We start from the raw sequence: 26,964 nt of genomic DNA on the forward strand, positions 1-26,964 counted from the left end.
TCATGCTCATGAATTTTACTTTTGGTTAAAGTCCCAGACACTGAGTTCTGAACATGCTCCAACTTTTTATGAGCATGTTTGGATACACCCACAAGTGCTGCTTTAGAATGATCAAGCCTGAAAGATACTATATCTTTTCTGCAGCAGATTGGGAGAGATGTGTATAGCTAAATGCAGTCATGAAGATGAAGAGCCACTGAGGATGCAAGCTTTGAATTCAAATATCTATAGCGCGTTTCTAATCACAACTCTTTATATAACGGACAGGGGACCCATCTCACCCACCACTGAATAACACTGAGTGAGACTTAACCAGAAGTGTCAGGAAGTTCAAGTATGGTCAGGTTCTGTTATTGATTATGAGTTTACTTTAGGCCCTGGGTGGTGGGCTCTGGTGACCACATCTCTGTATTGAACTAGGTGGTTATTGGAAATTAATGCACATACAGTATTTGCCTGAATTTGTGATTTAAAATGTTTCCAATGTCTTGACCAGGGCTTTATATAAGTAACATATATATATATATGTGTGTGTGATATAATGTGGAAAGATTAAAGAAATCTGAAATAAAAACACAGATAACCCATGGGCTACCCCCTTTTGTTTTCAGTTATATGAGCACACATTTCTATATTATCTTTGTACTGACAAGGATTTGAACACTCATTGGGTTAAATATAATGTATTATTTATTAACAGTAATACATTTATATATACAATGTACAGTATAAACACAGACTGATCCTGCATTGCATTTATTTACAATAGAAATTAGATTTCAATACCATCCTTTTTAATGTGACAAAGCATACAGTATGTGGTTTTACATCAATCTTGGTATTGGTGTTTCTGCCTGCTGTGGTAGACTCTTATTAATAAAATAAAAAGGTAAATTTAATGATTTACAGGTTGTTTAAAGCATTATAACATTTTATTTGCATTATTAGAAAATACCAATATTTTCCTAATAATCCACTGCTTTGGCAAGTCCCTTCAAATTGTCAAAAAGAACAGATACAAAGGCGTCAATAATTCCAGTAAAGAAATCTCACAAAAGAATTATTAGAGGATGCTTTCCAAAAACAACTGTGATTTTGTTTGTTGTAAGAAGAGAATACAATAAAAATGAATCCTTGCTATTGTCGGTGCATGTTTTCTTATTAAAGCACAGACTAAATAATGAGTCCAGTACTTTAGACTCTTACAGTCTTTCACACAGCTTGCTCCACTTTCACTGCACACCGCACCCTCCCTGATTGAATTAAATTAAAAACAAAGGAGGTGAAGTGATATAAGCCTTTTACTTGTTTGATTCAAGTGATCGCAGTACAAAATGGAAGGTCTCTGTACTGTATATCAACAGTGCTGAAGGTTCAGCTGTATCTGCAGCTTGCGATCCCTGGTAGGAACTTGTCGAAATCTGCCTGGCTGGGGTGAAACGAGCTGAGAACAGACCACAACACAGATGTCACCATTATCTCGTTAGGGAGGAGGAATGACACCTCGAAAATCGCCCAACTCCGTGTGGCCGGTGAAGATCTGCTCTAACCCTGCTGGGATTGCTACACGTTCCATCAAAATCAGGCAGCGCCGATCTCCACTGCGTCACGACACCGGGTTTTCTTCCGCAAGAGAATCATACATCGTCTATTTATCTGGGTAGATGACGTCACTTCCGTAACGGTGAACGTGTAGTGAGCTGTTACGTATTGTGGCAACCTTTGTCATCAAAATTGGTTTTGCCCATGTGACAAAAATGGAAGCATTTCAAACACAAGGAATGTTAATTTAGTCAGTTAAGCACTCATCCTCTCCTTATATACTGAAAAAATAATACATGTAAAAAATCCTCATAAGGAATGTTGAGAGTGTTCCAGACTCCCCTTTCGTTTCACTTTTTACTTTCTGCATATTCTATGTGTATGACGTTCTACCTTTGCGTTTAGAAAAATACCCGCTTATTGTGCAAAATAATTAGCAGTTGATCTGGCCTCCCCAATTCAGATTGCCTGAATCTTCTTTGGGAATGGTCTTGGATAGGCTTTACATTAATTTTAATCACCTTTGTCATTACTCAGTGTTATCATTCGTGATGATCCAGTAGTGCTGGCGAACATCATTTGAGCCATAAGCGATACTGGACTTGGGTGTTCCTCTGTTTTGGCCAAGTGTGTAACACAAGACTTTGTGGATGTTTTGAAACATAACAGTGAGGTTTCTCACAGGCAACAATGTTCTCATTTTTGGAATATATGTTTAGACAGATTGCTGTTCTCTTTTCTAAACGTCAGCATCCAGTGCCAAGAAAACTATTTTATTCCTGGGACATTTCATTATCTTGTCTTGGATTTCTCAGCTATTGTTTCTTTTATGATTGATTGTGCATTGTGGTGCCACTAGTAAGTCATGCACCAGTTTACAAAACCCTCATACATAAACAAGAAAGAAAGTTCTATAGTGGTTCTGCAATGATAACCGTTTTTCACGCAACCCCACTCGATCTCCCCCACATATGAACTTACGGACCTGGAGGAAATGAATTTCAAAGCATGATCTTGCTAGGATATTTTGCAATCGATCTTTAAATAATATTGTAGATTAAGGAAGATCCAAAAAGTCGAAATGATACATTAGGCGAGCTATATGGCTTATTTTGACCAAAGATCAAGTAATGAAGTGTCCAAAAGAGAGTTTAATACTTGATGCTATAATACGTGGTTACCACTAGATGGAGACTGCCACCTATTGTAGCTGTGAAAATACCACGTGAAATCAATTACAACCTCAGAACGAACTTTATCTCACCGGAAAAGCTTTTTAATGACTATTTGCCGAGTGGCTTAGTAACATTTCATAGTTCGGGCCATATTTGTGCTAATTCCGAAACAGTCATTTGTTTGTTTTCTTTTATAAAATTAGTCGGTGTTTTTTTTTCTTTTCAGCATCTCATTCTACACTGTCTTTGTTCTGTCTGCTCCTGCTGTTCCGGAGAGGTTTTCTACGCAGTGGCTCAGTTTAACAGAATTTTTTTTAAAAAAGAAATCTGTGACTGCAGGGGAAAGGGTATGTGACAAACCTCCACTTTAACAGGGAGTCAGACAATAGCGTTGAAGGGATGATGGCGGCAGGACCAGCCACGCTCTGAAGCTGAGTTAGTGGGGTCATATTCTCGCAGTCCCGGACGTCGGACCCGATTGAACACTATCTTTCTTCTTGTGTCCAGGAAAAGGCTCGGTACAGAACGTGGATTACAATAGCAGGAGTTTTGTAATTGGTGTCTACTGCCTCTATTCATTGTAATAAATACTTGTGTCGTAAGAAAAAAAAAAGAAAACGCGAGTCCTCCAAGTTGAGTCTTTAACCTTGAGCCTTTGTCCTTCATGGCGAAGTTTCCCTGCCCACCTGTCCTGCCAGGTGATGCCAGGGTTTCTCTTTCAGGTCTCGGCTGGCCTGGCTGACCCTCTGACTGCCTTGCTCCTGAGAGTCCCGCCCGTCACTGCGGGTCGCTCAAGCCCAGACGAAGAGCACGCAGTATCCCAAAAGTGCATAAAAGACTGCCAATGTTGTTAAGTCTGACTGGAGAAAAGAAATAAATACAGTGACGACAGCGGCTGCCGTTCGGTTACCTGCGAGGAGGCTGACACCTGTTGGGGGAGACAGGAGGACAAGAGGAAGTCGGTCAGGCGAATGACAAAGCCAAAGGAAGTCCCCTCACCAGTAACATCACCAGGTGTCCAGCTTCTGTCCTCTGGTTTGAAAGTGTCAATGCAATAGTGTGCCAACGTTTCCCCACAATCAGTGTCGTGCCTTACTGCACCTCTGCTTATCTCAATGCGCTGTGCTTTGTTACAAATGGCACCATTTGTACAGTGCTATGCCACTGTTTCAGTTTTATTTATTCCTAAAATACATCAAATAAAATGTGGAGATGGTAGTGTAAAACCTTGTGTCTGTCTGATAGCAGAAGCACAGCCTCATGCCTTTAAGTGCCTTTAACAGATCGCCACCTCGATCTGCTGGCTTGGAAGGGACATGTCAGCCTCTCCAACAGCCCCGGTCTTAGCCGTGTTAGCTGTTGGTGAAAAGGAAGATGGTATTTGGTGTCCTGTCCAAACGGGTTAGACCGGGTATGGATTTCTTCTGATACTATGGGGTTAAAATAGGGCCCTAGATGAGCCTTCTTTGGGACTTCCGTTAGGGTGGGAAGGCTACATTATAGTTTGCCATCTAGTCTCCTCTATATTAGAGACAGTTTATGTGCAGATTGCCCTACCATGCTACCAGTCAAGGGTGCGATGTGTTACAGTGCTTTAAAAACATTTCCTTGCATTTGTATAAAGCTCTTCATCCCAAAAGACCCTGAATCTGCTTTACAAATAGGAGGGGATCTGCCCCATCCACCACTGAATTGTTGCTCACATCTGAGTGAAGTGTGGCCGCCATTTCGCATTAGCACTTTTAACAACAGAGCAGAGAAGGGGGAACTGGCTTCACTTAATGAATTAAAGGGGGAAATTAGGGGGGTCAGACTGATCCATCCCAAAGTGAAATTAATGCAGAGCAAAGGGAAACTTGTAGTCTTACAAACAGTGCCAAGGGATCATCTAAGTAGTCACTTGGCTCTACCTAGCAAAAACACTACTCCTTAATGTCAATCATGTAGGTTGAGCAATTTGAGACATTATTTGATAGCAGTGCCTGACCACACATGGACAAAATGGACACTCATAATCACATCTGCAGGATGCAAAAGGCCAAGAAATAATCACAATTTGACGTTCTGAGCTACCCCTCTGTTACAGTGATATTTGTGCTTCAGCATCATGCTGTCCTGAAGCACCAGGGACAGGGTTCAGGCCCCCGTCACTAAGCTGGACTGATGCTGTGGGCCGGGACAGCAGGGACTGCGGTTTCAGGTTTCACGTTAGCATGAACTTACGTGTCGCAGTCTTTCGATTTCTGCTTTTCCTTTCTTTTCCTTCCCTTCCCCCTCTGTCTCCTCCTGAAGGAAAGCAAGAGCACAAAAATACAAGGGCCTGTTATGTCACCTTTTACAAAACACTGGCAGCAGAAGAGTGAAATAACCTCCATACTGCCTCTAGTAATAATAATAATAATAATAATAATAATAATAATAATAATAATAATAATAATAATAACAATAATAACAATAATACCTTTCATTTCTTACAGTGATCTTCCTGAGTCTGGGGACAAGAACAGAACATATGCTTTTAATAACTCAGATTATTGTGATTTATATTCTTGTTACTGAAAGGGAACATAAAACAGCAAAAGAAACAAATGTTATTAAGCAACATATGTTACACTGAAAATGAGTGTCTAAGGAGGCACTGTAGATTTTGCGATGGCAATAAGAACTTGATATTTAGGAATGTAACCCTTCTATTGGTGAAAGGTAGAAGTTTCACATGATTACATTTGGAAAGGAGGCTTTAAAGGTCAAGAATGCCCTTAAAAGCACACATCACATGGAGGTGGTCCTGTGTGCTATTTTCCAACTCTTCAATTCCCCTTTTTGCTCATTTGAAGTATTACAGTGGATTGACCCCTTAGATTTTTTATTAGCAAGTTACAGTTAGCAGATCCAAAAACATTAATCCCCAAATCCTTATTGCCGGACTGGTGAGAGAGAGTTGTCATATAAACCAGACGTGTCATGTTTAAGTTAGTTTTATGGCCTTACTTCACAGGCAAAAGAGCAAACATGTTAGGTTGTTAATGAGGTTAAAAGTACGAAATGCATAGACACATAAACGATCTTTTTTTCTTACCTACATTCACATGTCTGGTGTTCAACAAAAGTCATTTCAACATACTCTCGGCTCTCAGATGGCTTAATTTTCAGGAGCTGATACAAAAGAGAAAGATGTCAGACATTTGTGTGGGTTCCTTAAATAAAACAGCAGAATGCTAAGCCCCCATTCACTCAGATACTGTAGGCTCTGTTGAAAACAAAATAAAAGTCGAGCCTGGCTTTATTAATATAGGAGTATATCTTCGAAACATTAAATTACAGATCTCCCCAGATAAAAGTGGGACTGTTCAGGAAGTGCTTGAGAAACACTACTTCTCTCTTGTTTGCTGATATGGAATATAAGTCAGCAATAAAATACTCCAGGGATCACTTACTTCAACAAATCTAGCTTTAACACTAGCTTGAGCTGAACTTGCAATAACAGGCATGCTCTATAATACTACTACTAATAATGCTAATACCTCTTAAAATAATGTATTATTATTATTATTATTATTATTATTATTAGACAAATGTCAAAAAGTAATAAATAACATTTTTGCACATAATGTTTTACCTTTAAATAATGAAGCAATAATCACAAGAATACAAAAACTGCTATATTGTTTTTTGTTTGAAAGGATTATTATTTTTCTGGTTATTTTTGGGAAAGAATGAAAGCATCAGTTAGTATGTCCCTGCTCCTTGCATCTTGAAGTCACTCTGGCATGAACGCTAACCCTAACCCTAATGACAGCATAACCCTAACCCTACGCTACAATCTCCCTAGCCTGAGTATAGTGACACCCTGGGTTTTCATGCTTACATGAGGCATTTACTTTGGTTTTCTGCAGTTCTCCACAGGTACCAGGCACTGCTCTGGTTACCCCAGAAGAGGCTGCACCCCAGAGGACTGTGGGGTCTCCTGGCCCTGACAGCCTACCTGCATGGTGACGTTGTAGGTCTGGGAGGGGTAGCACTCCAGATTCTCGTCCCCACAGCAGCCGGCGCAGCGCCACAGCGGCACGCAGGCGGGGCTGAAGATGTGCTCCACCTCGCTGGGGTACTCCTGCACCACTTCCACCAGTTTCTCGATGGTGCGGCAGAAGCTGCGCCCCCACACCTCCCCGAACAGCATCACTGCAACACAGGGTTGGGGCCACACTATCAGTCCTGGGGACCCCTGTCTCCCCCTGACGCTGGGCGACCTTGGCAACACGCTGACGCCCAATGAACACGTACTTTTTCTTCACGGTGATAAAGACTTGTGAAAAGAGCAGGAGTAGTACCTCGGAATGCCAATTATAGTGCCCTAAACCCATACTTATTGTTTACAGGACCACTATTTAAAACACGTTTCTAAATAAGAACGTCTCATGTTTATAGAACTGAATATGTTTTCTGTGAATCTGAATTTGGCAAATGTCAGCGGATTTATGCTGGATGTGGGCTATATGCAGACACCGATATGTTAACCACAATGGCTTGTGTGATTGTAAAGACATGTTTTATTTGTAGAGGAAGAACTTGTGTGATATTTAGGTTGTTTTGAAAAAAAAATCACAATATTATGTAATGTTTTGGGAGTTAGGAGAACAGAAAAATGCTGCGGTTCACAGAATTGTACAAGTAAGTAATAATATCTCAAACCTCATAAAAAAGGGGTTTTAAAAGTATGAATTATGCTGCCAGTTAGGGATCTGACATTGCCAAAAAATGTCTCTGCCAAATCCACCCCCCAAAAAATAAAATAAAGCCCTGCGCTGCATGTTGGTGTATATCCTGTTTTGCTTAATAAATCTTGTTTGTGTAATCAGAGCTTTTCCTGTTTCATGTTATGCGTGAAACTGTACTGATATTATCAATATGAAGGGAAAAGAAACAGACTGGCTATGTCTGAAATATATTTGTCAAAACCCAGCAGAGTGGGAATAAAACATGAAAAGCGCAGAAACCATTCTTCTGTAAACATGTCAGTATATGTAACCCACTATAAACCAGCTGCCCTCTCCCACACCCCTGGGATCGGGCTCTCCCTGTGAGGCTGCAGGTTAGAACAGCCGTTCGGGTAGTTTCACAAGACTTAGAAAAGACCAACAGAGGCTGGTCTTCATTTTTCTCTGAAGCAGAAGGGCGCCCAGTTCAGTCTCCTCATTTTCTCCTCACCAAACAATCACTCTATAAATCCCTTCCTACTACTTGCCACAATTCGTTTTTCAGCTTCTTTTGTACTCTTCTTGGCAAATTCAAAAGTTCTGTATGCCACCACAACACACTGGGTGCCCTCCTCTCTCTTCTCTTCAGCAGGTGAAACAATCTGAGGCTTGCAGACGGCCACCTTGGGGGCCTCTTCATCACACTTCAGACATTCCAGCTGGCATGCAAACTTTAACTATAACACAAGGTCAAGAAGCAAAGGGAGTTTGGGAATTATTCCTCAAATGCGCTTCGCAAGTGGGGAATTTTCACTGAGGCGCACAATCCTCTCAATCCTGGCAAAGGTATGGAGGCTCTAATCTTACAGTGAAACTTGTGCATTCGTGCCCCCTGTGCTCATCAGGTCATCTGTGGCAGAACTGTGAGGATGTACAAGAGGGCGATCTTGAAAAATAAAAGCCTTCTCCACCTGCGAAGCCCATGTGGTGCATAATTCGCAAACAGATTTATCCATGTGCTCTAATGTTTCCAGATTCACCTATTCTGTCTTGTGATTTTAAAGCACACAATGTTTAATGAGGTCAGTGTCACAGACACAGGGAATGACAGCCCCAGAATACAGATGCCAGCTGTTAAGTCAGGGGCAGAAACTGTACAGCAGAGCTCCAGGGATGCTGTCCTTCCCCCAGAAGTTGGGGAAGGAAGACTGAAAAAAACAAAACACTAGCCTGCTTTTCTTATTAGGAGAATCCCATCCGCTCAAGAAGCGGAAGGAATGTCTTTTTTTCAGTATTGGTACAATGAACTTCACTGTTGTGCATGCAAATTCCAGATTTAAAACACACAGCTAAAGGAGACCTTAATAAAATTCTTCAAACATTCTTTCCCTTGGCCTTAGTCAGACAGAGAAGCATGGCGCCATGCAGTAATATGAAAAACATCAAGCCTGTCAACAGGATATTAGAAAAATAACGAAAAAGGGCTTTAATAAAATATTCCTCTCCAAATTTCAACTACGCATGATTTGTTTCTTCTGCAGTGAAATAACATAGGACAAATTAAACAATTCAACAAAAAGCTGACTAAAAATGTGTATAAATGAGAGAAGTAATCACAGAAGTTTCACACGTAATTGAAATTCACTGATGAATGATTGAAAGAAAGCAATGATGTCAAATCTATTGAAATACATGATAAATGAGTTTATTCTGCTTGTCACTGACCTAAATCCTAGGTGCTACAATAAAGGAAGTATTTCAGAAGTATTTGCTTACCTCCAGAGGTGCTGTTTCCACTGGATGCCGAGGTCTGGAATAAAACAAAAGAGCAGCAGTTCAGATTTCTGGTGGATGAATTCACTGTCATGGTTTACTGTATCAATAGGGTAGTGAGGCAGTTAGAGCTTGTGTCCTGGGTTCAATTCTGGGTTTGGGGTGCCTTCTGTGTGGAGTTCCAGGTCTCCCCTGTCCACGTGGGTTTTCTCCAGCATGCTCTGGATTTCTCCCACATTACAAAGACGCAATTCCCAGTTTGACTGTAATTTCTTAATTGCCCCCACATACACATGTGTGTGACCTTTAATGGACTAGCGTCCCGCTCAGGGTGTAGTTGCACCTGGCACCTGTTGGATTAGGCTCTGACTCATCCCAGTCCTTTCAGGATGAAGGGGTTAATGAAAACGGATGGATGGATTCACTATTAAAGCTGTAAATATGGGCAGTTTTAAATAAGACATATGATTGCTATAGGCAACAGAAAAAATGATTCATTTGGACAACCAAGATCCGTGTCTTAGAATCACTTGTGGGAGTAAAAAAGGGTTTAGAGAGAGGTCGAAAGTAAAAGGGTCACCTCTTGCGTATTTCCACTGTGTGCTGTGTGAATTTCATCCATAAAGACGTCAGGATGTTTTGAGGCAGATGACTGGTGTGTTTTAGCTTGATACGACACGACATTTGAGTCGCCAAAAACCACATTCCATGTCAGGGCCTTGTGATACTACGTTAGTGACAAACACGTTCTCTAGACAAGCCCCGTCTCTGTCATGTGCAGCTGTGCCTGACTGTGACTTCTGCTGTGGGAAGAGCCCCCCCTAGTGGCAAAGAATCCTGCAGTATTTGGACACAGAGCCTGCCACAGATGGAAGCGAGTTATCTGGCGTGGAAAACCGAGTTTGGAAAGAATCCCTGGCTGTCAACCAGGTCCAGGCTGGGTCATGTATATATTATGTTTCCCCCACCCTACGGCTTAGGTTCAAAAGCTGGTTCCTTTGCTATACATCTTTTATGAATGTATCTTCCCATTTGTGGCTTCCCTTTTTTGTTATTTCCCGTGGCAGAATGACAATCTTTTTTTTTTTCTTAAAAAAGCAGAGCACAACAGGAATCCTTGATCCCATAAATGCAGGCAGTGAAATGTCCTCTCAATAAAACATGATACAAGGGCAGGAAAGCTTACTGAACTGGAGGTAAATGACCTCTTCCAAGTCCTCTCCCAGATTTCCCTGGAAATCCTGTGCTTTTCATGGAGCCCCCTCATGTCAGGAGCCTGTTCAGGCATGTACAAACCATCAAGCTCTGATGAAATCCCTAGAGGTATCTTTTAATACATGAAGAGAGGGACATTACCAATGTAACATACAGTATCTACAGCATACGTTGCAGAAATGAACAAGAAACCTCACCCATAAGGACCAGCTCTTGAAAACTTTTCTCAGTGTAGCACGATAAATGATTAAGAGGCAGTTATTCAGTTGCACTGAGCACATTTTTGGCGTTACAGAGAGGAACACGTACATATGTTCTGTAAAAGGTGTTTTGGTGTTCTGAAAGTATAATATTCATTCCCAGAGGTGCTCTGGGTATGGTCTAAGAACAAGTCTGCAGTAGTGCTATATTCTGATTCAGACTTCTGGGATGGGGTGTCTTCTGGGCTGTGCACAGCTGGTTTGAATGGTTTAGATCCTTGTTCTGTTTGTTTCATGATCGGTCACTGATGCTCTGTGCCACGTTCCCCGCCATTTCCCCTGCAGGGTTCAGTGTGGTTTTGCAAGATTTATGTTTTTATCACCAAAGTGGAGACGCATTCCTGAAGGAATTCTCGAACTGAGCCTAAGCAACCGTTTCTCTTTGATATCAAAGCTCTTTGCAGAGCCACAACGACAGTAGCCTGAAGTGGATTTCACTGTCTGTTTGGGTGCATGCTTAATACACTCATCACTTGCAAGTTCCCAAAGCTTCTCAAATGCGGTTCCAGTCATGCGATGCATGGGACAAAGCTACATTTTACAAGCTGTTGGAAAATGGATGGTATTCTGCGAAACTGGGAGCCTGGAAAAAAAAAATCAAGAGGCTCGACTGCGGATTCTTTTCTGGCTGTGAACAAGCTCACAAGGAAACAACAGCTGTAATTGCATAACGAGATCCTGAATTGGAAGCTGGCAAGGTCGCCGTACGTGCCTGCAGAGCAACGTTTCGGCATATCTTCACCCCTCATTTCGGGAACGAGCGTTCGGTTCCTGACAGGGGCGGAGCAACAGGCACTGTAGCGTTGTGGTTTGTTATCTTCCTTCAAGGCCTTGCGCGGAGCCGGGCGGCACGCTCGAGAAGCGGCCTGGCCAAGCGTTGGAGACTCTGCCGCGCGGATCAGAGCGCAGCAGATAACCGCAAGCCAGCACAGTGAGTTCGCAGTCAACGACGTTGTCAAGGCACTGCCGAGGCCAGGCTTGTGGGAGGCTTTATCTGCACCTTACCGTTGCCAGGAGGGCCTGGCACTTTAAAGCATCAAAGGGGGAAAAGATTGCCATTTCTTTTTTATGGTGGTTTCAGTAACCACACAGACCTCGCCTCTCAGCATTAGTTCTGCTACCATTCCCATTGTCCACTGCTTTGTGCGCCGGCCCTTTCGGCAGAGCACGGCAGCACAATAGCACAGAATAAAACTGCATTTCTCACAAGTCGGGCCGTACAACAAAGGGCAGAAAAATGAATTTCTCCCAAATTAGCTCGTCGGGGCAGAGCTAGACGGGCGCTAGCAATTAAATGACGTCAGACCAGGACAGCAAGAAGGAGACCGTTCTATTCCAAGTGGTGTGTCGAAGCGCAGGAGCGCTGCAGTTCTGTGTCACAGGCCCTCAGGCTTGGCTGTGTTGCCTCTGTTTGGAGTGGCGACTTTAATGGAGAGAAACGGAGAAAAATAAAAAAGCTCTAGCTGTCCCTGCCCTTTTCACTCCTTCCGTGACGCGTAACTTCTTGATCCAACGGCGGCCCACTTATACTTGTCTAAATAAAACGTTTTTTTTTGCTTGATGATATGAAACATCCCCCCCTCTTTCCCCAACCCCCCCCCCCCCCCCCCACACACACACATATCTTCCTCTACAAGTTCCTGAAACCTCTTCCAGCAGCAGGCAGTTCCAGCAGTCTTTTCTCCGGAAATCCGGGCACCGGTCCAACTTGGGTCTCAGGCGCAGTAAGATCGGTGGTTTCCATTAAACCCTCAGCACATAGTAGACCACATCACAGAAGGCATTCATCCTGCTCTTCCAGCCACCCTTCCACATGAGGGAAAACTCCGAGAGACTGAGGCCAGGCCGGCGACCGTCTCTGGCGGAATTAACCCCCAGCATTTAGCACCTCCGGCTGGCGGCCCGGCAGAGAGAAGCCGCTGTCTGGTTCCCGCGCTCGGTGTGCCAGCGGGGCCGTGTGAGGAGACTCATGCAGCCCCTCCCCGCAACCTCGCGAGCTCCATCCATTCATGCCCGCCGCCCGCTAACCTGCTCCCGCGCTTCGATTCAGTGAGGGGGGGGGGGATAAGGACAAGAAAGGGGAGTGGGGTCGGGATCGTGGGCGCCGCGCCTCCAGACGTGACATTGTTCAACGGTGACTGAGACGATGTTTATCCCAGACAGACTTCCCTGGGATTCATCTATTCCGCAGGAAAGCCATCCCACTCGGCTTCTCTTTCTGAGGAGGGGGAGTGAACATTCCACATTGTGAACTCCCCCGGATGAGGGCCCATTCATGCCGACTAGTTAACATTCTGCAAGTATAGTCTAGATCACGCCCGATGGCTCAGTGTGGATGTGCCCCTGAGTTTCATGAGTGCACCAAACCGCACGAAGAATGCTCATCCTGAATTTTGGGACATTGTTCTGTAAGGCAAGGGAACAAATTGGCACTTCCTCTCAGTCTTTCTCATTTTCTTAGTAGGTGCTTCAAAGGAGAACGCATGTTTCTGCAGTTAAGTGGGGGTGAAGGCTGTATGCATGGGGGGGTGGATGGGTGTTTGGACATCAGGGCATGCAGCTGCTTCATTTTTAAATTATACAGCTTCATAAAAGAACACAAGAACAAGCACATGGCGACAGAGCAGAGTACTGTATGTTCACCGCTGTAATGAGGTTTTTGACTTGGAAAACATGTCAAATATAAGATCAATTACTGGCTACATTCTCCATTCATGCTTTCATTAATGCTGGGGCAATGTGCTCCCCCATCAGTTTTGCTGTCTGAGAAAGCCCCCCTCCCACCTCATCAGAAGGCAGGCAGAGGTTAACAGTGGCAGAGGTCCCTGTTCAGTGTGGGATCCTTTACACATTCCTGCAAGGCAAGCTTGTTGAATTTGCTCTGGCAGATTTATGTGTCGAGACTCATTTAATAAAATGAGCTTACATAACAGCGTAAACATGTATTCCCAGGACAGATAAGCTGTCTGCATTGTGTGATTACATGACATGTTTCTGGAAGGCAAAAGTTTTGTACAATTTCCTTTAGAGACCAATTTTTGTTTTATTAAAAAAGACCTCTTATTTTGCCCAACATATTGCATTTTGTGGCAATTTATTTTTAATTTGCCAGTCTGATTTCTTCATCCTAGGTAACTAGGAACAACAAGCATTGTAATGAACAAAGCCACTATAAAATAATAAATATGTACAGTATCTAAGCACAAGATACGTTTCTCAAACAATTCAAATTTTAAAACTGACTGACAACGTTCAAGTTCATCTGCTTTGTCAGATTAATAACTTTTTCCACTTGTTTGTTTTTCTTTTTTTAGCCAGTAAGTTGGCCAGATGGTTTATTTGATGAGCAATGGGAGACGATAAAAGGTCAATGACTGGAAAATGGAGTGTAACATCCACAGGGGCAGGTAGAGTGCAGTCAGGTATGACTGGCTGCCATGTCATTGAGCTGCGTCTTTTGAAAGGAACTGTATCTAAGGAGCGTTCTCATTAGAGTGCCTGTTTGTGACCCAATAAAGTTGATTGTTACTATTTTCAATGCTCTTCTTCCTTACAGAAAATAAAATGCAAAAGACTTCCTGAGGAACTGTCAGTTCCCTACTGCCTTGAGGCCAGGTCAGGATTCTTCATCATTTCACCACAACAATCTGTGGTGTAAATCAGTTCCCAGCAGCCTCAAGTCAACAAAGGCTGCTCCCACAGTTCAGAAGCCTGTTTATAGCATTTATCACAAATATATTGCTGACAGGACATGGTAGAGAGCAAAATAAACCTCCAGCACTACTGTGTCATTCCTGACATTCTCTTTGTACTACTGAGCCCCATCGTCAGCCTTTCAATTAGCTCTAATTGCTGCAGCATTATCTGGTCTTGCATCCAATGGAAGAAAATAAGTTATCAGGGTGTATGAAGAGTGTGCTGTATACATACCAGTAAACATAGCAATCAGATGAACTCCCTGGCAAGGTACTCATTCAGAAAAACAACACAGTATAAGACAATGTGTCATAATGTTTCTTGATTTCCTAGAAGCATTTGTACAGTTTTAGGGCCTGATTCATGAAATGTGACACCAGCGTCGTTGAATTCTTTGGCATTCCCTTGTTGTTTTTTTTCCAGGGCTACCCATTCATTTTGAGGAGGAATTAATGGATGTGCCTTCATTACAATACGAAGGCTTTTTTTCTTGTGTCCCTGAATGAGAGGCAGTCAGGGGCCATGTGCCCAAAACCTAGCTCACATCCGATGGAGCTCTGCTTTATTTGTGTGTTGGAAAAGCACCAGGATCTCAACAACTACTGGCTTCCTTGTGTCAGCTCTCTGCATGCAAAGCATTACCTAATCCGAGTGACGCAGGGTTGAAAGGCACTCTTCCACTTCAGCCTTTGCAGCAGGCTTTTTACAAGCCATTGACAATGGTGCTGCATTTACAAGCCTGCTCATCCACTGGAAACTGAATGGTTCATGCACAGTGTGGATTTTACTTTCTATAATGAAGCAAAAACGGATATGACTACAAGCATAACCATTCAACTTGTGTTTTGGGACCAATGCCACAGTAGCTTGTGAAAGCACTGAAGCAATGACCTCTTTGACTTCAAAGCTACCTGAGCAGGATATGAAGATAAAGAAGGGCTCAATTAGACCACTGGCTAAAGTGCTGCTGATTTTCTTAACTGAGAAAAGCAATACCATGCCCTGCTGGTAGGCAGTCTTCAGAGCACCATCATAATATTCAAATACTGCTCGCACAACTTATAGGTTATCAGTATAGTATTTCAATACTGACTATATTCACTCTGTTTTGGCATGCCTGAAAGAAACTGCAAGCACAAATAAAACTGAAATAAGATCAGCAGAAACTGAGGGGGTTTATAATGCCACAACACAACTTTTTAAGTCATAGTGGCAGCAGAAAAGGCCTCTGCTATAAAAATGTGACATTAATCCCTTTGTTACATAAAAGACAACCACACCAGGTGTGCCAAAACAATGGTGCACTGAACTACAGTTATATATCTCTCTCATCTCATGAGGAGTGTTTGAAGTAATGGATATTGTTATGATTAGCATGAAGAATCGGTTTCAGATGTTCGGAGTTAGATAAGTCTTATAACAAGCCTTTATGAGATGCTGCAAATTGTCTTGCCAACCCAAACATGTCTCTTCATACAAAAGGTTCAAAGGAATTAAGTCTTGGGGTTAGCATTTAGAGACCCTTGACAAAACAGTAAGGGATTGTTCCCCTGGAATGCTCTAAGCTGGCGGAGAAATCACAGAACACAATTGCATCCTCTCCCTCTTTTATGTGCTGTCCACATGTCATTGGCAATCATATGTTATCCAGTACTTAGGCACGGTTGACAATTTTATCATCTCAAAAAGCTATACTGAGCACAAATTTAAGTGAACGAAATCAATTGAAAAATTATCCAAATCATACACATATCAAGCAGAGAAAGGAATGCCAGAAGCCAGACCTTGAAATGAGACAGCTTTTTACTGTTTTAGACCCTGTTTATATCTGTCTTCAGGACATACTGTTAAGAGCCCGCTAAAAGTCTGGATTCTGTTTCTAGAACTTAACCCTCAGCTTTTTAGATACAGCCTCCCAGCCTACTTTCATTTCGAACTCCCACTGTGCCCAGGAACTGTGAGCGTGTTCATATATTAAGGTGAAGAACTTTAGGTACATGAAAAAGTCCCGGGGTTTTGAAAAGAAACATTTCTTCGCCTTAGCTGGAGGCAGCTGAGATCCAATTCCATGCTTTCCTGGTTGTCCGGACAAAGCACAGGTTTTCCAAAAACAATATCCCTTTCAGAGAAGGAATACATGAAAAGGCAATGGTAGGTAAAGGATGGTTTAAAAATGTCGTTGAAATAAAAACCAGACACTTGAGACAATCTGTTCGATTTCTGCAGTTCTTTCTGATTCCTACAGTTTTTAGGGTATGGCCTACCACAAGGAAGCAGGATTTTGCCTCAGATTGTGTCTTTGCTCTACTGTGGACTAGCCTTGCCTCACACGGAAAAACAACAATTGATTTCAAAACGTGAAAACAAAGCTCTAATATTGCAGAATAAATACATACTCTGTGGTATTTTTATAAATACATGGCTCCATTCTTTATGCAGCAATTTAAGTCAAAGCAGCACATTTATGAATATATTTGTCCCAAGTGTGCTGGAAATACCTTTAGATTGTTGACTTACATTAATTATATAATTCAACTGTCTCCTCCCATTGGGTTTTTTTCCTTACTGTAAAGTGCTTTGAGCAGCCACCTTGAATGGCGCGGTATAAAATAAAGTTCATATTACTTGGATGCAAATAAAAATCTATGTTTTCAGGGGCATTTCAAAGTATTTGGGTCACCATTTTCAAATGTTGCAACACGTGTTCCTAGATAGGTTTCTACAGCGCTTTTCTACTGTATATTTGTGTTTCTCTTCCAGGTCACTGAGCACAGAAGACCACGTCTTGGTCTCTGATGGCTGTACTGCCTCAGCCAGTGCCCAGGGTTTTGAGTCAGCAGTCTGTCTGTGGGCAGTCAGCTCTATCCCTACACCTGGGGTGTTAATTAAAGAGCTGCGCAGGGTTCCTGGGAGAGGTGGGGCACAGGCCTCAATGGATGTCAGATGATGACATCAGCTAAGACTTTACCTTCTCAGTGGGCAGCCCAGGGCTCAATGCACCAGTGATCTGTGCCTGTGTCCAGTGCCCCTGGGGGACAGTGTCTTTTACCCCAGTACTCACTGGCCTTTTGGGGCACATGGCCTGGCTTGCCAATGTGGCCAGCTCTTTAGAAGACTTTAGGATCATGTTCCATCTAGTATAGGTACCATTACTTATACTGTTGAAGTGTCTGCTGACAAGAACCACCTATTTTGATCTAAGGAGACTGGCCATAAAGAATCTGTTCTCACCAGGATACATAGTAGATGAGGTGTCAGGTTGACCAAAAAGGTGCTCTTAAGCCATTACATCTGTCTAAATTAGTGGCTGAAACATGTAAACATAGGAATGGAGTTTAAACACTGTGTACAATGTGATGTGGTTTTCGCATGAGGTAGCATAAGCAATCACAGTTCTTCCAAGAGAAATCTGAATGGTAGTTGTAGCTTACACAGGCCATTACAAAATGTGTGTGTAAGGCAGCTGCATTTTTTTAGATCACTGCAGCTCTTTATGCTATTCAGCTGACCGTGAAAGGCACAGCCTTTTAATATAAAGTCTAGAAGCAGCAGGACAAAAAACAGTTTTCATGCAAAACCCCCTGCTGTTTGCTGAATGCAAACCTGAAGAATTTCAAAGCACCTAAACTATATAAGTCAGCCCTGCTCTTCAAATGCAACTAAATGATCAAGAGGAAATTTCATCAAATGCCAAAACCAAGGGCCTTTAATTACCTTCTTAGACCCATAATTGCTAGTCGTCTTGTGCAATCACTGGTTTAACTTGCAAACTGAGATATTATTGTTGTGATGGGAAGAATACATGAATTATTTTTAGAGGGAGCTTTCATGCATGATGGCCTTAACAAACAAAGCAATGTTCACAAACAGGGAAGGCAGCAGCCCCCAAAAGAATCTACTGATGGTTTCTCACACTTTCCCCCAGGAGAGCCAGTGACTGGATTTCACAATCCGTGGCCTTTTTAAATATTTCTGAAGGAACATAAACGACTTTGAAAAACTGAACCCGGGTATTTCGCTGTACAATCTGCAAAAGAAAGCGGACAAAAGAGGGAATTGGTCGATCCCAATTTGTTAAGTGCTGTTTTAGCTCTTATAGTTCATTTCCCTCCATGCTCACACAAATCCTGAGATAAGACCTGGATAATTGTCGTCCCTATTACAGTAAATGTTGTACTCCCTGTGTAAACCACACAAAATTACCAACAGATGCGAGATTAAAGGTTTCCAGAGGAGATTGCAGCCCTGAACACTTCTCCTCCCTGAGGGGAAGAGAAATTCATATTTCCTGATTGCAATTGCGCCCCCTCCCAAGGGACAGGGCATTGCAGGCTCCCAAGAGCGGAGCTCGTCAGAGAGTCACTGTGGTTCCCACTGGGTCTCCACGGCGGGCAGCCTCATGAATCAATGCCATCGCACTATTTACACTGTGCGTCTGTGCGCCAGTCTCTGGCTTTACGTGCCCAGTACTATGACAGGCCTTCCAGAGGTGCACAGCGAGACGGCCCAACACCGCCACTGAGCACTACCCGGCTTTCTGGAGGCCATTAATAACAATTTGTTAACGGAGGTCTGTTGTCAAGGCAGCTGAATCAGTCGTAACTAGCGGCCTCTGGGGAACTCCCCAAAGCTCTTTGCGCGGAATGTCCTTGGTGAGAAGAAATTGAAAACAGGGCAGAAAAATATAAATAATCACATCGCCCAGGTTCGTTTAAGGCAAACATCACAGTACCAGAAAATGTTCCGAAAATCTTGAAAAACCATTGAAAACGTGATGAAGTAACTGAATGCATTATATATATATTCATTTATATTTAAAGATACTTCAGGCACCAAAGCACTAACATACATTTTTAACCAGGGAAAAGGCTTCACACTAAAAATATGACGATATGTTTTAAAAATGTGTCTGGGTTACATTTTTCAAAGGTTTCTATGAAGTTTTCTGTTGTTCTTTTTTTTTTAAAACAAATACAATTTTGCCATCCGGAGAAAACAAAACGTTTTCAGAATGTCTGTCACTTTTGTAAGGGGAGTCTGTGAGGACTCAAATGGGACTGGTCAGCGACAACCATGGGGTGGAGGTGAGAGGACGGGCTTCTTATGGACAACAGAAGTCAGAGCGTCTGTTCTGTCACCTGTACTGGCTGTTGTTGAGTTTGCTGGCTGGCTCAGCCCACTGCTAGTTATATAAATAGTGCTTTCTCTGCTGCAGTGCGAGATAACTGCCTGTGTGCTACACAGATGGTTGGCTAGAATATTGTTTTGTTAATGGATTGAACGTAGAGGAAGCACCTGTACTGGATCATTTAGAGCCGTAACCTGGAACCACAGATACTACTTCTCTCTTTTCTTGGGCTTAAAAACACTAATGCCCCTGGAAATGAATCATTCTGACTGTGGTTTACATGATATGCGAGAAAAAGTCCCACATGAAATGTCCAAAAAAGGCCAAGTCTCAGCTTCACGGAGCTGTGAAGCTGAAAAAGAGAACTTGTGGCCCTCAGAGGCTTGATGTATCATACAGCGTAGGCCACAAGGAAAATAAGTGTGAGGTATCAATGTGCCTCTTTCTTGAGGTGATTCACATGCTGCGCCTCACCACAAACATGAAAATAGAATGGCTGCAGCATTCCACTTTGTTTCCATCTGCAAGGCTGGTTTGGCAAGGACACTTGTCAGCCTTGCTTGTAGTAAAACAAGCTACGTGAATGTACAATTTCCTTCTTCTCACATCGTTCGGTTTGCCACTCGTCCAAAAAGAGAAGACCAGGGACAGGAGCTGATGCTTTTCTGGAAACACATTTGATTTAAGCATCTGGCATACAATATGTGCAAATCACAAAAACACAAAGCGTGCATGGAAAAGCTTTTGGGGAATTATACGGGCAGGGGCTCTTTTCATGGATTTAGTTGAACGAGCTTCGAGCTTAAACAGGGGAGCCCTGAAAACGAGAAGAAGGTCTTTCAACAGCCCTTGAGGGGAAGATCTGCAGTCGTTCTCTGGGGCTTATTTTTCATCGTATTGATTTAAGCTCTGCTGCGACAGATATCACTGCCCTGGGCAAAGCCAAGTTCAACAGTAAGACGAGCTGTTTCTATGGGCCCTGTGTGACCTTCCGGCTGGTGGCTGGAGTTCGGAGCTGGCCCGAAAGGGAGTGTGGGTAAATGCCATGTACTCCCGCAGATAGGCTGATAAAACCCTCACTCACGCTGTCCCGATGTCAGCGGCTGTAATTTTATCAGACGAGGTCAACAGCACCTCATCCTGGAATAAGGATGTGCTAAAAATAACCGAAAAAAAAGGAAAGAAGCAGTTCAAAATGAGTGCGGAATCTTGTAACAGCCTTAATCCTTAATCCTTTTGCACTGACTCAGCATCAAGGAGTGTTGTCCAGACATTTCGTCAGACGGAAGGCAGGCGGTGATGCTGCTGCTATTGTTCTTGCAGAAAAACAACACAGGTGCATCCCCTCTACAGCATGAGCAATCACGTGCAGCTGAAAGACACTGGCCTCCTGTGGATGTTTTCATCAGCACAAGGCCAAACAGGTGCATCACACAGGCCGCCCAGTGACCGCCTCTCAGGGACGTGCTCCACAGCGTGTGCTGTCCGTGAAGGAATGATTTATTTGTCATGGCGCAACTCCGATCCAGCCACTCAAGACGAGCTCTTAAAAAAAAAAACCCAAAAAGCACCGTGCTTTCGAGAAATACAGCTGGTTTCACCGAACAGAAAGAACAGTTACAAAAGAGGCAGGCTTTCCAAGTACGCGAGCTTTTGTGGTCATCTGTGTGCAGGGATAACAGTGGATCCAATGTGATCGTTTACACTTCCTGCTTTGTAGTTCCCCTTAAGAGCGCGACCCCAGAGAACTGACTGGAATAAAACTAATGTTCTACTTTAGGTCATTTAGGCTCGAACTGGTGTAAACCCAGGCGAGAGAATGTACTCGCATAAACTTTAAGCTGCAACACAAGAAGTGAACCACATAGCAGGTCAATATAGTGATAGTGTACTAGTTCTGAGTTTACTGCAGATGAAACATGTATTCTCTCACTGGCCTCAGTATGAACTAAAGTGCCCTTTCTACATAGTCTAGCACTGTTACTTCTAAAGGACACAGCAGCCACCATTAAGAAGCATTTGTTACGTTCAGAGAAATTGTACGATCTGTTCTGGTGTATGGTATGACAGGGTATTTGTCATTGTTGTTAAAACGACGTGACCTACAGTACATTAGAGCCTTCAGACAGGCTCTCGGAACGCGCACACAGCAATTTGGACCCACTCCCACTCTTTCATCAGGGTTTGTTTTAACTAGGCCGCCTTTATGGGGTGAGGAATGAAAGATCGCTCTTGTGCCAAGTCTCACTGTTCACCCTGATGAGCAGTGAAGGTGAGAGAAGGGCAGCTTCGTGCCCTCGCGGTTTTGAGTCAGCACTTCTAATTAATGCTGAGCTGTGGAGAGCGAGTACAGAGCTGCATACATCCTCTCCATTAATAAAAAGGACAAAAAGGATCACTGATGATGTACTGCTTACTGTATGTCTTTCCAAGTGAAAGGAAAGTATTTAAATTTAACTTAAAATTCATACATGGTGTGACACTTCTACTAGTAGTAATAATAATGCACTTTAAAGCACCGGTTCTCCTGCATGCAAGTGCTTTTTGCTGATCTCTATCTGCAGTGCCACTGTGTCTTTGCTTGCCTACTGCACTGAATTAGAGTCACGCACTCCCACTAAAGACTGTCTGATCCAGTGACGTCTGTGTAGACATGGCTTGCCATCAATCTATCTGCTGCAAGCTGTCCCTTGAAGAAATAACATGCGAATAGAAACACAGTTTACAGGAGGATGTCAGGCCAAGAGCGGCCACAGGTGGCCATGCTGGGACACAGCACTAGCCCCATGAGGGAACGTTCTGAGAAATGTACAGAAATTATATATGACAGGAGCTGCCCTGGAACATCATAATTTACAACCATAACCCTGCAGCACGTGGCCTTCGCTCCAGCCTGCACATCCACCATGTCAGTGCAATGCTACTGAGCCGCAGGTACAGTATAACTCATGTTTCCCCAGCTCATTAGAAGTATTATTAGGCTTCCTGTTTAACAATGATACACTAGGTGCATCAGTTTTTTCATTGATTTGGTTTTTGCTTTTGTCCAAAGCAATTTATATTCAAACGCATTAATACACCTGGGCATTTTATTAAGCAATCTGAGTGAAGTAGCTTGCACAAGCAGCACCCCAACAGGGCTTTGAACCCACAACCTTTCAAGCGTGAAACCAGATCCCATCCTCCACCACTAGCAGCCGTGTGTATACCAGTAGCAGAGGCAGCTAAGGCCTTTCTTTTCAAGACCCGTTTTCATCATCCGAAGTGCAGTTTTAATTTACGATTCAAAGAAACAGATTTCAAAGTAATAGACTGTGATCTTTCATTATTCATTACAAGCATGTGGGACAAGACATGCACAGACATTCATAAACTGATGCGCCAACGTCTCCTGACTGTTTGCCTTTTCATTTGTTTGCATTCCCTGAAGAAAGACTTTCCTGCTGGTCAGCAGAAACCCCACTCCCCCATCCCCCTGTCTCCTGCCTTACATGAGGCTAATGATCACTTCCCTACATATTTATACTTAACACACTAATTACCCACATTTTTAATTTGGCTTAAGACTTTGAAGTCAAATATTAATAAGACGCCCTTGTCGAGCTGATTGCCTGATGAAGAAAAGAACAAATTCTTGCTCCGAAAGCCCATATGATTTTGCATGGCATTACTGCTATTGCTGTTATTTTTCGGTCTGTTCCCCTGGAGGTACATAGATTCAGCAGGCTGCTGGAGTGGGAACTGACTAAGGTTTGGAGACTTAGGAAGTAGGAACAGCTGTTCATTGGATTGGTTATCAAAGAGGCAGATGGTAACAAGTCTCTGATGCTCCCTTCATTCTGTACCACAGGCGGCTTTCTTTCAAAGCAGGCCTGAGCACCTCTGCGCTCTCTCAAACCCCCCTGACAGAGAGTGTGACAGCATTTAGCAAGCCGCAACCGTCATCACAATCTTTAACTCAGACATTGTGGGATGCCACAGATGTTCCAGCCCTGTCCTCTGCAAGCATCAGCAGCTGTTATTCCAATAGGGAGCCTTCTTCTGCTCAGAGGGAGGAGGGGGCGGGGGGCTTCAAGTGAACTTGTAAATGCTGTGGCAATCTGAAGTGCGCTAATCTGGGGTGGACTGCCTGAGTGGAGTCAATCACACAGTTTCTTTCTGCAGAGCAATGACGTGAGCTATTGTTGCATGAAAATATCACATATTTCCCACCATTAGAAAACACAAAGCAGCACTTTAACTCCGATAACTATAATGGGGAAAAAAACTATTTAACATCTAGCCTTCCATCAGCTAATCAACACTCTGAATTAAACTGCCCACCCTCCTCTAAAAGAGCACTTATGTAATGCATCGAAGAATATAGACATAAATTAGTAACTAATCCAGCAGACTGTAATGATGTCTCGGTGGAAAAATTATGAACTGTTTGACAATGAGGCACAACTCAGGCAAGGTAACAGGACCAAACACTCTGTGATCAAGGCCCTTGACAAAAACCACACTGGGACGTGCCGAATGCTTCGAAAGGGTTAGATCTGGGCATGGCATGCTCTGCATTCAAGATACGCCTGCTAGCTCGCAGGCTGCGGCAGTCTTTTACTCAAATTGGTGGAATGTCCGTCTATGAACTGGGAGACAATAAAACTGAATAGGCTCCGAGGCTGTGACTTGCATTATACATGAGATACTCACGCAGCTAGTGTGTAGCTGCTTGTTTGCCCAGCGAGAAATATAGCTGAATGGGTCTTTAGTCTAACAGACGGGGTATGCCTTGATGCCAGGGCTGGTGGCACTTCCTTGCAAGTGTCATTGCTGGGTGGCACCAGACGTGAATGAGGGGAGTCACTCCCCCTGCCTGGGAGACGCGCAGAAGGTAAGGTAAGGCTTCACACTGACAGCGTTGGAGCCCGGGCACAGAGGACTGCTTTGTCCTCCTCTCCCACGGTCAGTACCCCTGAGGTTGGATATAGCTACAGAAGCTGCTCCCCACTCCCGACCAGATCACAATGACCCAGAAACCCGACCAGAGACACCAGCCTGTCCAGGAAGGTTACAGCTCTGTGGCGCCAGGGTGGGGATACCAGGAATTCCGACAGAAGGGTGCCTCGATGAGGACTCACTCACTCACTCAGACGCGAATTTAACCCCCATTCCCCGCTCCCCTTCCACAGCCTTTGGAGCTGAATAACCCAGCAGAGCTCCTTTGCCTTTCAGCCTACACAATTAACACTGTTACTTTTGTGTGGCTCGCGGCGCATGGAAGGTGGGAGGGGTGTCGTGGGCCCGTTCCTCCTGAGGCCACTTTCAATGGCTGGCGTCTCCCCCATTGATTGGGGCTCCTCCACAGCCACAAAAGCTGCCACTGAGGTAACATTACACAGTGCGTGGCTCTGAAGCACGTCCCAGGTTAGGAAAGTGCGCATGAAACATCGATTGGGTTACAATTCAAAGAGTTTGGTGTTTTTGTTTGGGAAGTGTCCAGTTCCCAAATTACAAACAAACACCACCTTTCATTTTTTTCCCCGTCAGAACTAAATCCACTCGGTGCAACTGCACAGAAAAGGTGACTTTCTCTCTTTTTTTTTCTCCACGGTCTTGGTGAAGAATATTATTTTCAGACCGTGACAGGAAAACTTAAGAAACATCAGCCAGGCAGCCATATTGTACAGGAATCCTAGCTAGGGTTTCCCTGAGACCTTTGACTCAGTATAAACACAGCCAGAGCCTACCGCAGTTACCTCATTCACTCCACAGACTGCACTGAAGACCAAAGTAAAACTGTAACTTACAGTAGCAGTCCTTATAAAACTTAAAAGCGGCAGCTGTCAATGTAAAATATTTAATACAAGGCTGTAGCTTCCTTTCTTAAAACAGGGAGTGGTGCGTACAGTATGCCTGCGTGGGTTAATGGGGTGGGTGGGGGAGCGGTTAGGGTCGAAGCGCAACAGCGAATCACGGGTGAGTTACAGTATACAGTACGTCTAAAAAGAAAGAAATGCTGGCTACAATGGAAATGAGCGCTATGCCATAAGTCACGTTCGTCTTGATGACTCAACCTCCTGGCACAAGCTCAATATGAGACTGTAAGGAGCAGAACTCTTTACAAATAGCAACGGTCTACCTCAGAGATTCTGCGGAGTATGAGGTATGAACCAGGAGGGAACTTTAAATAATCTCTAAGTATATCACCGGTACGTTATTAAACGTACCGCCACCTTCACCAACGTCGATGCCACCACCGTTTACTGCACCAGCAAGAATATTTGGAGTCAATTACCTGTGGGGGATTTTCTTCATATACTGTAACTTCGGGATTTGGTGCGATTTTAAACAATAATTGCTTAATCCACGCAGTGCTAGACCCAGTAATTTTAAAGTTGCTTCTCCCTGCAGTCACGAGTTAACCCGGTCTGGAAGCGGTCTGTCACTAGCTCCAGCTATCATTTTCCACGCCAGAAAGAAATGCTTCTGGACAGACATTGAAAGAGAGAGTACGTACTATGGGAATAGTTAATACACAACCTGTATCAGCGGCCAAATCACGGCAAAATTAATAAGAATCTTAAAATACCAGCTTACCTGAGCAGGTGATAACTGAATGAGGAGAACAGTTATTATCTGGATGATGCGGGTAAAATTTTTCATTTCGAGTTTCTCATCCAATTTTCCAGCGCTGAATTCGATCGATCCGCATGAAATCCACCTCCAGAAACGCAAGACTGACATAAAATAACGCAAGGAACAGGCGTACAAATGAATAGAAGAAATGAGAGGAAAAAAAAAACTGGCACAGAAGCTAAGTCAGTTTTTACTGGATCCCTCCTCAGTGAAGCTGCGGTAAGGGAATGAGCGCATCGTCACGTCCCTCTGAGCAGGCAGAGTTAACCTGGAGACGTTCAGACTGGAAGGAAAAGAGAACTTCCACAAGCGCTACACGTGTGCTTTAGCAACAGTGTCGTGTTGTAGACGTCCGTTTGCACAGGAGGACACGAAATTACAATTTTGGCAACTTCAAAAATAGCTGCAGTAACCTTACAGGAAAGTCAGAATAATAGGTCGTGCAGAAACCAGCACAGCTCGTCCTTGTGTGGCATTCCCCAAAGCCAATCAATTTTAGCCTCCAGTAAACCAAAATATTAATCAAACATAATTAGCTACGCTAATGAAGTACTAAAATACTAAAAAAAAAATCCGGTCTATCATTGCTCATCCAAAGGATGCAAACACACAGTCCTTTCAATACAAAATGGAACCGTTGCGTTGGGCAGGATCCACACCTTAAGTACTTTTAATGCTCGAAGCGCAGGGTCTTCCTTGGCTTACTTGTCTTGACGATCAGTATTTCCTCAGTGCAGTTACATGCATGGCACTAATTGCTTCTCACTACCTCTCAACTTGTAGCCTGAATGAATCTCCTCCCCTCGACGTCTCCCTCCCTCTGTTCCTCTCTCACTCGCCCTCCCTCTCCCTGTCTC

The 26,964-nt window shown here is 43.5% G+C and overlaps 1 protein-coding gene across 4 annotated transcripts; it reads right to left on the bottom strand.

The window, feature by feature from the left end:
• Positions 1–672: 672 nt before the first annotated feature.
• Positions 673–26,919, bottom strand: pgfb (placental growth factor b). 4 transcript variants are annotated; one of them, XM_088648035.1, is made up of 8 exons: positions 26,767–26,919; positions 26,069–26,208; positions 9,191–9,224; positions 6,703–6,899; positions 5,797–5,873; positions 5,179–5,208; positions 4,941–5,003; positions 673–3,645 (listed from the first exon to the last, which is right to left on the bottom strand). In XM_088648035.1, the coding sequence occupies exons 2-8, from the start codon at positions 26,132–26,134 to the stop codon at positions 3,624–3,626; spliced, it is 489 nt and encodes a 162-aa protein (XP_088504161.1). In that variant the 5' UTR covers positions 26,135–26,208; positions 26,767–26,919; the 3' UTR covers positions 673–3,623. The 4 variants fall into 4 exon arrangements, 3 of the variants coding, with proteins under 3 accessions (XP_088504161.1, XP_088504162.1, XP_088504160.1); XM_088648036.1 differs by having other exon boundaries at positions 26,813–26,856; XR_015941628.1 differs by having other exon boundaries at positions 5,801–5,873; positions 26,069–26,901.
• Between the last annotated feature and the right edge of the window lie 45 nt (positions 26,920–26,964).

This window comes from Lepisosteus platostomus, chromosome 10, assembly GCF_059453375.1.
Source record: "Lepisosteus platostomus isolate fLepPlt1 chromosome 10, fLepPlt1.hap1, whole genome shotgun sequence".
NCBI classification, from domain to species: Eukaryota; Metazoa; Chordata; class Actinopteri; order Semionotiformes; family Lepisosteidae; genus Lepisosteus; species Lepisosteus platostomus.